Source organism: Papio anubis, unplaced genomic scaffold, assembly GCF_008728515.1.
Source record: "Papio anubis isolate 15944 unplaced genomic scaffold, Panubis1.0 scaffold1845, whole genome shotgun sequence".
Lineage (NCBI taxonomy): Eukaryota > Metazoa > Chordata > Mammalia > Primates > Cercopithecidae > Papio > Papio anubis.
In genome coordinates, this window is record NW_022161851.1 from 1,216 (window position 1) to 10,399 (window position 9,184).

The 9,184-nt window shown below is 61.2% G+C and overlaps 1 protein-coding gene across 1 annotated transcript; it reads left to right on the forward strand.

Moving 5' to 3' along the window:
• Positions 1-2,365: 2,365 nt before the first annotated feature.
• On the forward strand, positions 2,366-9,155 carry POLRMT (RNA polymerase mitochondrial; the record flags this gene model as incomplete). The annotated part of the gene is given in 13 exon segments (XM_031661531.1): positions 2,366-2,655; positions 2,924-3,110; positions 4,230-4,379; positions 4,785-4,949; positions 5,018-5,188; positions 5,383-5,607; positions 5,909-6,549; positions 6,551-6,662; positions 7,375-7,497; positions 7,777-7,899; positions 8,124-8,303; positions 8,577-8,663; positions 8,763-9,155. Coding segments are annotated over 13 exon segments (2,847 nt in total), but the record flags the coding sequence as incomplete, so codon positions are not given.
• Between the last annotated feature and the right edge of the window lie 29 nt (positions 9,156-9,184).

Genomic DNA, 9,184 nt, shown 5'->3' on the forward strand with positions numbered 1-9,184 from the left:
AAATAGAAAAAAACTAGCCGGGCGAGGTGGCGGGCGCCTATAGCCCCAGCTACTCGGGAGGCTGAGGCAGGGCGATAAATAAAATCCTGGGGCCAGACTTACGTGAGCTGAGATCCGGCCACTGCCTCCTGGGGCGACCAGAAGCGAGACTCCTGTCTCAAAGAAAAAAAAAAAAAAAGAGCCTCCCAAAGTCTGTGTCGACAAGCGCCAGTCTCTGTCACCCAGGCTGGAGCGAGTGGTGAGATCAGCTCTCTATGCTTGCGCTGCGTTCAAGTGATTCTCCCGCCCTCCAGGCTCTCAAGTAGGATTTTACAGACATGTGCCCCCGGCCCAGCTAATTTTTTTTTTGTATTTTTAGTAGAGATGGGGTTTCACTATGTTGGCCTGGCTGGTCTTTTTTTTTTTTTTTTGAGGCGGGTCATCTGTCGACCAGGCTGGAGTGCTGTGGCGGATCTCCAGCTCACTGCAAGCTCCGCCTCCCGGGTTCCAGCCATTCTCCTGTCTCAGCCTCGAGTAGCTGGGACTGTGGGCATCCGCCACATCGCCCTGCTAGTTTTTTTTTTGTATTTTTTAGTAGAGGCGAGGTTTCACCGTGTTAGCCAGGATGGTCTCGATCTCCTGACCTCGTGATCCAACCGTCTCGGCCTCCCAAAGTGCTGGGATTACAGGCTTGAGCCACCGCGCCCGGCCTGGCCTGGCTGGTCTTAAGCTCCTGAACTCATGAGCCACTGTGCCTGGCCAAAAGTGGAATTTAAAAAGGCGGGCTGGCGGTGGCTCACGCCTGTAATCCCTGCACTTTGGGAGGCAGTGGCCGGATCTGAGGTCAGGAGATGAGACCATCTGGCTAACACGGTGAAACCCGCGTCTCACTAAAACACAAAAATTGGCGTGGCCCGAGCCTGTAGTCCCAGCTACTTGGGAGGCTGAGGCAGGAGAATGGGGACCCGGGGCTGAGGCTTGCAGTGAGCGAGATCGGCGCCCACTGCACTCCCAGCCTGGAGAGCAGAGTGAAGACTCCCGCCTCAAAAAAATAAAAAAATAGAAATAAAAATAAAAAATAAAAAAATAAAAAAGAAATTGCAAGAGAGTTGGGACACATGGCTGAGGTGCAGTGGCTCATGCCTGTAATCCTAGCACTTTGGGAGGCCGAGGCAGGAGGATTGCTTGAGCCAGGAGTTTGAGACCAGCCTGGGCAACAGAGCAAGACACCCCTCTCTCCCAAGAAAAAAAAAATCGGGCCGGGTGCGGTGGCTCATGCCTGTAATCCCAGGACTTTGGGAGGCCAAGGCAGGTGGATCCCCTGAGGTCAGGAGTTTGAGACCAGCCTGGCCAACAGGGCGAAACCCCATCTCTACTAAAAATACAAAATAATTAGTTGGATGTGACGGTGCATGCCTGTAATCCCAGCTGCTTGGGAGGCTGAGGTAGGAGAATCGCTTGAACCCAGGAGGCAGAGCTTTCAGTGAGCCAAGATTGCGCCACTGCGCTCCAGCCTGGGCAACAGAGTGAGACTGCATCTCAAAAAAAAAAAAAAAATTTCCAAAGAAGAAGTAAAGTATGAAATTTGAAAACACTTGGAGATAATGAAAATGAAAACATCACATACCAGAAGTTCTGGGATGCAGTGCTCAGAGAGCAATTTATAGCCATAAAATGCCTATATTAAGAAAAGTGATGGCCCGGCATGGTGGTTCACGCATGTAATCCCAGCACTTTGGTAGGTTGAGGCTGGTGGATCACGGTATTAGGAGTTCAAGACCAGCCTGGCCAGCATGGCGAAACCCTGTATCTACTAAAGATACAAAAAATTAAGTGGCGTGGTGGTGCATGCCTGTAATCCCAGCTACTCAGGAGGCTGAGGCAGGAGAATGACGTGAACCCAGGAGGCAGAGGTTGCAGTGAGCCAAGATCATGCCACTGCACTCCAGCCTGGGCAACAGAGCAAGACTCCGTCTTGGGGAAAAAAAAGAAAAGGTGAAACATCTCAGACGAAATACTTCACCTTTTACCTTAGGAAACTAGAAAAAGTTTCCTAACTAAACCTAAAGCAAGCAAATTTCTCACTAAACCTAAAGCAAGCAAATGAAGTTACAAAAATGAAAACAAATAAATGGAACGGAAGGGCAGAAGCGGTAGAGAACAGTGAAGCCAAGTCCTTCAAAAAGATCACGTAGTTGGCAAACCTTGAGGTTGGCTGACCTGGAAAGGATCAATTTCAAAACCCCAAAACTGGGCACATTTGTGTTCTCAAAATAAGAAAATTTAAAAATACTGACAAGCCTCCTCCCAGAGGAAGGTGCACCTCACACAGTCCCACCTGGCAGGCCATGTGGCCGCCTCTGCAGGTAGATCCTGTGTGTGAGAGCCCCAGGAGGACGCATCTGTCTGCCCAGCTGGCCACTCCTGCTTGGTCACCCTGTCACCTGCTGAGCTGGTGGCTACAGAGAAGGGGTCTCCAGGGAGCAGCGGGGAATGCAGAGGTTGGGCCATCCCCCCAGACCCTCACCCTGGCTTGGTCTCCCAGGGGGCCTTCAGGGAGCTGGTGTATGTGTTGTTGATGGTGAAGGATGCTGGCCTCACCCCAGACCTGCTGTCCTACACGGCCATCCTCCAGTGCATGGGGAGGCGGGGCCAGGACGCCGGGACCATTGAAAGGTAGGTGGTGTCGAGAGGGCCCCACCGCTACGCTACCCCCACCCCCCACTCCCCACCCCTACCCCCCACCCCCCAGCCCCCACCACGTTCCTGCCAGGGTCATAAGATCTGGGACGGTGCCTAGGCTGGGGGCTGGGGACCCCTGGAGGGCCTGACAGCTGCACTGAGAACTGCAGGCTAGCAGGAGGTGGCCATGCAGTGCCCCTGGGCTCTGTGGAAGCCCAGCGTGGGGCTGGCCCATCCTTCAGGCAGGCCTGCTGCCCCACAGGTGTCTGGAACAGATGAGCCAGGAGGGGCTGAAGCTGCAGGCACTCTTCACCGCCATGCCCCTGTCCGAGGAGGAGCAGGCCGCTGTGCTGACGGCCGTGCACAAGGTGAAGCCCACCTTCAGCCTCCCGCCGCAGCCGCCGCCCGCGGTCAACACCTCGAAGCTGCTCAGGGACGTGTATGCCAAGGTGAGCCCACGTGGGGTCCAGCAGACGGACTTCAGTCCTCATAGCTGCCCTGAGGGGTCTCTGGAGCCTCAGCTCAGACCAGTGGGCCTCCCTGGTGCCCGGGGCTCACCTGGGCCGGGCCCTGGATTCTTCCCTTCCTCCTCCCAGAAGACTGAAGGAGCCAGAGCTGGGAGGGTCTTGGGCGTAAGGGTGTAGGCTCTGGGCGATTGAGGTGGTCGGGCGCCCCAGAGGCAGGGTGGGGTGACAGGCAAGAGCAGCGCCTTCGAATGGGGCTGCCAGGTGCACGCAGTGTGCTTGTCTTTCTCTGAGGCGTAATTCACCTGCCATAAAACTCTCTTAAAGGTGTAATTCAGCGATTTTAGTGTATTCACAGTTGTCTAATTCCAGAATGTTACATCACCCCAAAAGGAAGCCTCATCTCCATCACCCATCACTCCCCATCCCCTCCTCATCTCTGTGGATGAGTCTGCCCTGGACATTCCATAGAAATGGGACTGCACACTGCGTGGCCTTTAGTGTTTGGCATCTCCCACTGAGTGTGACGTCCTCACGGTGCATCCACGAGGCGGCCGGGGTCAGGGCTGAGTCATGCTCGGGTGCGTGGATGGCCGCACCGTGCTGGTCTGTTTGTCCGTTGATGGACACTTGGGCTGTTTCTACTTCTTGACTACTATGAGTCATGCGGCTGTGAACGTTTGTGTACAAGCTTTTGTGTGGACCTGAGCCTTTGATTCTCAAAGTGCTGGGCTTTAGTTATTTTTAATTCATCTATTTCTGGATGGGTCACATTCACACAGTTCCAAGTTTGAGGAGAAAACAGCAAACATCTGGGAGCGCAGTGAATGGTCTCCCCAGGCTCTGCCGGCTCCCAGCACCACCACCCCCCACCCCACGACGATGCCCACTATCCCATCTAGAGGGCCCGAGGTCAGGAGGGGCCAAGGCCTCTGGTTTGGCCACTGGCACTGACTTTACCTGCAGCCCACTTTTCCCCGTCAGCGATGGCGGTCAGCAATTTGCACGAGATGCAGAAATGCGTGCACCCGTGCCTTTTCGGGGTCCTAGGAGGGCAGGTCTCCCTCCGGCTGAGCCCCCGACCTCACTACCCCATCCCTGCAGGATGGGCCGGTGTCCTACCCGAAGCTGCACTTGCCCCTGAAGACCCTGCAGTCGCTTTTTGAGAAGCAGCTTTGCGTGGAGCTGGCCAGCAAGGTGTGCGTGGTGTCTGTGGAGAAGCCTGCATTGCCAACCAAGGAGGTCATGCACGCGGTAGGAGCTGAGCCGGGGTCCCGTGTCCGCCGCGGGGGCTGAGCCGGGTCCCGTGTCTGCCGCGGGGCTGAGCTCAGTGCATGTGGTTGAATTGCTCATGCCCTGGTCTGGGCATGCAAGGCCTAGGATCTCAGCCTGTCTGCCGCTCAGGGGGAACTTGTGGGGTCCTGAGGTTGGGTCCCGGCCTGTGGTGCTGGGCACTCTGCAGCTGGGCTTGTGCTCTTGGCTGCCTCAGGCGCACCGAAGCTGGCAGAGGGCGCAGGCCGGGGTGAGGAGCTACCCGGAACACACAGCAGGGACCTTGAGGGCCACGAGGTCTCCGCAGGGAGCTGTGGTGACCCCCGTCCTGTGAGCCTGGGTCCCGCCAGCTGCCATGGGGTTCACCGGGCCCTTCGTCCCTCGCAGCGGAAGACCCTGCAGACCCTGCGGAACCACTGGGAGAAAGCGCTGTGCCGGGTGCTGCAGGAGACCAAGAACCACCTGGAGGGCGAGGTGCACAAGGGCCGGTTCTCACTGTACCCCTTCCTGTGCCTGCTGGACGAGCGCGAGGTGGTGCGGATACTTCTGCAGGTGCGCCTTCCTCTGCGTGGCCGGGTCCCCGGGCGGGGCGGGCAGGCACTCACGGCCTCCTTCTCCAGGTCCTGCAGGCGCTGCCCGCCCAGGGCGAGTCCTTCACCACCCTGGCCCGGGAGCTGAGTGCACGCACTTTCAGCCGGCATGTGGTGCAGAGGCGGCGGCTCAGTGGTCAGGTGCAGGCGCTTGAGACGTACTACAGGAAGTACCTGCACGTGCTGGCCTCCGACACCAAGGTGAGGCGCGCACCCCCTCTCCTGGCTGGGGCCAGTGGTGGGTGGGCGCGCTCCCTCTCTGGGGCAGCCGGGTTTGCCCCCAAGCCTCAGCCTCTTCCTCTGTACCCTTGGGCTGACGGGGGGAGCAGGCACGGGCGGTGGGGCGTCTGGTCGGAGGTCCCGATGCCCAGCTCTCTGACCGCCCTGTCCCACAGGTGCCCAACCCCTGCCTGCCGCGGCAGTACTGGGAGGCGCTGGGGGCGCCCGAGGCCCTGCGGGAGCAGCCCTGGCCCCTGCCAGTGCAGATGGAGCTGGGCAAGCAGCTGGCGGAGATGCTGGTGCAAGCCACGCGGATGCCGTCCAGTCTGGACAGCCAGCACGGCTCCTCCCGGCTTGTTCCCGTGCTCTACCACGTGTACTCCTTCCGCAACGTCCAGCAGGTGCCGGACAGCAGTGTCCTCAGCTGGGGGGCATCCTGCTGGGGGGACAAGGGACCCCATGGGGTTGGCGCCTCTGGGTGGTGCCTTGATCTCAGCGCAGCCATCAGTACCTCCCAGGACTCGGGACACACCATGGGTGTCCGCGCAGCTGTGCAGCCGTGTCTAGAGGTGGCTTCTGTTCGTGGGAGGCTACGCTGGTTTCTTGGTGGTGGGGGAGCCGGTCTCTCTCACCGAGTTTAAAGGGCGGCGGTAGGAAGACACCGGCAGCGGGTCCCTGACCCGTCTGCCTGTCGCACCGCAGATCGGCATCCTGAAGCCGCACCCGGCCTACGTGCAGCTGCTGGAGACGGCCGCGGAGCCCACGCTGACCTTCGAGGCGGTGGATGTGCCCATGCTGTGTCCCCCGCTGCCCTGGACCTCACCGCACACGGGCGCCTTTCTGCTCAGCCCCACCAAGCTGATGCGCACGGTGGAAGGCGCCACGCAGCACCAGGAGCTGCTGGAAACCTGCCCGCCCGCCGCGCTGCACGGCGCTCTGGACGCTCTCACCCAACTGGGCAACTGCGCCTGGCGCGTCAACGGGCGGGTGCTGGACCTGGTGCTGCAGCTCTTCCAGGCCAAGGGCTGCCCCGAGCTAGGCGTGCCGGCCCCGGCCTCCGAGGCTCCCCAGCCGGCGGAGGCCCACCTGCCGCAGAGCGCCGCGCCCGCCCGCAAGGCTGAGCTGCGCCGGGAGCTGGCGCGCTGCCAGAAGATGGCCCGTGAGATGCACAGCCTGCGGGCGGAAGCGCGGTACCGCCTCTCGCTGGCGCAGCACCTGCGGGGCCGCGTCTTCTGGCTGCCGCACAACATGGACTTTCGCGGCCGCGCCTGCCGTGCCGCCCGCGCTTCCAGCCACCTGGGCAGCGGCGTGGCCTTGAGGCCCTGCTGGAGATGCGCCCAGGGCCCCCTTTCTGACCCGCCGCGACCCCTGGTTTCAGCTCAAGATCCACCAGTCCAACCTCACGGCGGGTCAAGCAAGAACACTCTGGCCATGCTTGGTGATGGGCGACATCCTGGTGTGGTTTCCAATATTGTGTGGGGCCAGGTCCCGTGCCGCCCCCTCCATTCCATTCCTCCACGCCCGGGTCCCCTCCGGTGCCCGTTCTCCCTCCTCCCTCCCCATTCCGCCCTCCTCCGGTGCCCCTCCCTTCCTCCATCTCTGGGTGCCCCTCCTTCGTCCCCTACCCCGCCCCTCCTCCGGTGCCCCGTCTTCCTCTCCTTCCACTCCTCCTGTACCCCATTAGTCTGTCTTTTCCCTCCCTGGTGCTATAGTCCCTGCCATCCCTCCTTCCATTCCATTCCTTTCCAGCCCTCCCCCAGATCCATTCCATCCATCCATTATCCATTCCCTCCGTCCATTCCTCCATTCCCATTCCCTTCCCTGTCCCTCCCTCCTCCATTTTCTCCATTCTCCATCATTTACGTCCTCATGATCCATTCCACCCTCCCTCCTCCCCCAGGCGCCCTGGCGTCCCCCGCCCACCCCCCTCCCCTGGTGCCTCTGGACACACTTGTCTCAGCCCCGTCCACCCGCAGCCCTCACCCTCCATCTGTGGCTGTAGAGGACTTACCCAGTCAGTGCCCCGTCTCTCGCCCACATGGGTCCCATGTTCACTGTCAGGCGTGTGCGTCTCCTCCCTATGTTCCCACTCCCCTGCACCACACCCCCCCATGGGCTCAGGAAGTCCCCCCGGGCCTCACTGCCTGCCACACTCCCTGTCCCCGCAGGGCCGAAAGTGGTGGATGGGCGCTGAGGAACCCTGGCAGACGCTGGCCTGCTGTATGGAGGTGGCGAACGCCGTGCGCTCCTCCGACCCTGCTGCCTATGTCTCCCACCTCCCCGTCCACCAGGTGAGCCCGCGGGGTGGGGCCCCGAGGCCATGCCGTGCACTTGGTCTGGGGCTCGCCTTGAGGGTGTGAGATTTCACCTTCTCTGGTGGTGTCTTTTGGAGGTGGCCCAGAGGGTCCAGGAGCCGTGGCTCCTGGCCTTTCCTGGGAGCGTGCAGGGCTCAGATGCACTTGGCTGGGCATGCACAGCCTTAGGAACAGCTCGACCTGGGGGGTAGTTTGGGGCCCCACACATCTCTGCCTCCCTGAGTCTCCATCACGCATTTGCGGCCCCTCCCTCAGGACGGCTCTTGCAACGGCCTACAGCATTATGCTGCCCTGGGCCGAGACAGCGTGGGCGCCGCCTCGGTCAACCTGGAGCCCTCGGATGTGCCGCAGGATGTGTACAGCGGCGTGGCTGCGCAGGTAGGGCGTGCCCTGTTACCTGCTGCCCGGGGGCATCTGGGTGTGGGGGCAGTGTGGGCCCTGAGTCTCGGCCCCAGGCGCCCTCACCTTGGCCTGTCCTGAGGATGTGGTGGGGCTGGGGCAGGGCCTTCCCAGGCAGATGTTGCCTGAGGGCTTCATGGGTGCTTGGTGGCCCCTGGGCTGCTGGCAGGGCTGACTCGCGCACTTGCCCTCCCGTGGTGCAGGTGGAGGTGTTCCGCAGGCAGGACGCCGAGCGGGGCACGCAGGTGGCACAGATGCTGGAAGGCTTCATCACCCGCAAGGTGGTGAAGCAGACGGTGATGACTGTGGTGTACGGGGTCACCCACTATGGCGGGCGTCTGCAGATTGAGAAGCGCCTCCGGGAGCTGACCGACTTTCCCCAGGTGCGCCAGGCCTGTAGCGCTTGGAACATGTTGGTTTCGCTGCCGTTTAAAAGTCGGACGATTTTGCCGCAGACCCAGCCTCCCAGCAGAAGACCCAGCTGGTCCCCCAGACCACTGCCTGCCTGCTAGGGCTTGGGCATTTCTCGCCGACTGTGGGAGTGTCAGGCCCCGTCCCTGCCAGGCCCTGGGCCTCAGTTGCTCTGAAAAGGGGGGGGAGTAGGGCATGAAGGGGCCAGCCCCTGAGGACCCGCACCTGCCGCCCGTCTTCTGCAGGAGTTTGTGTGGGAGGCCTCCCACTACCTCGTACGCCAGGTCTTCAAGACTCTACAGGAGATGTTCGCAGGGACCCGGGCCATCCAGGTACGTCCTGTGCTGTCCCCGCTCAGCCAGGGCTCTCCGAGCAAGTGGATGGGAGCCCCGGCTTGAGCCTCCAGCCCTGAGACGGCCTGTGTCCCACAGCACTGGCTGACCGAGAGCGCCCGCCTCATCTCCCACATGGGCTCCGTGGTGGAGTGGGTCACACCCCTGGGTATCCCCATCATCCAGCCCTACCGCCAGGAGGTCAAGGTCAAGGTCAGTGTACCTCCTCATCCCGTCCCAGTGTGCCCGTCCCAGTGTACCACCCCATCCTGTCCCAGTGTGTCCGTCCCAGTGTACCCCTATCCCAGTGTACCCCCATCCCAGTGTACCCCGTCCCAGTGTACCCCCATCCCGTCCCAGTATACCACCCCGTCTCATCCCAGTGTGCCCGTCCCAGTGTACCACCTCATCCTGTCCCAGGATACCACCATCCCAGTGTACCCCCGTCCCAGTGTACCACCCCATCCCATCTCAGTGTGCCACCGTCCCAGTGTACCACCTCATCCTGTCCCAGGATACCA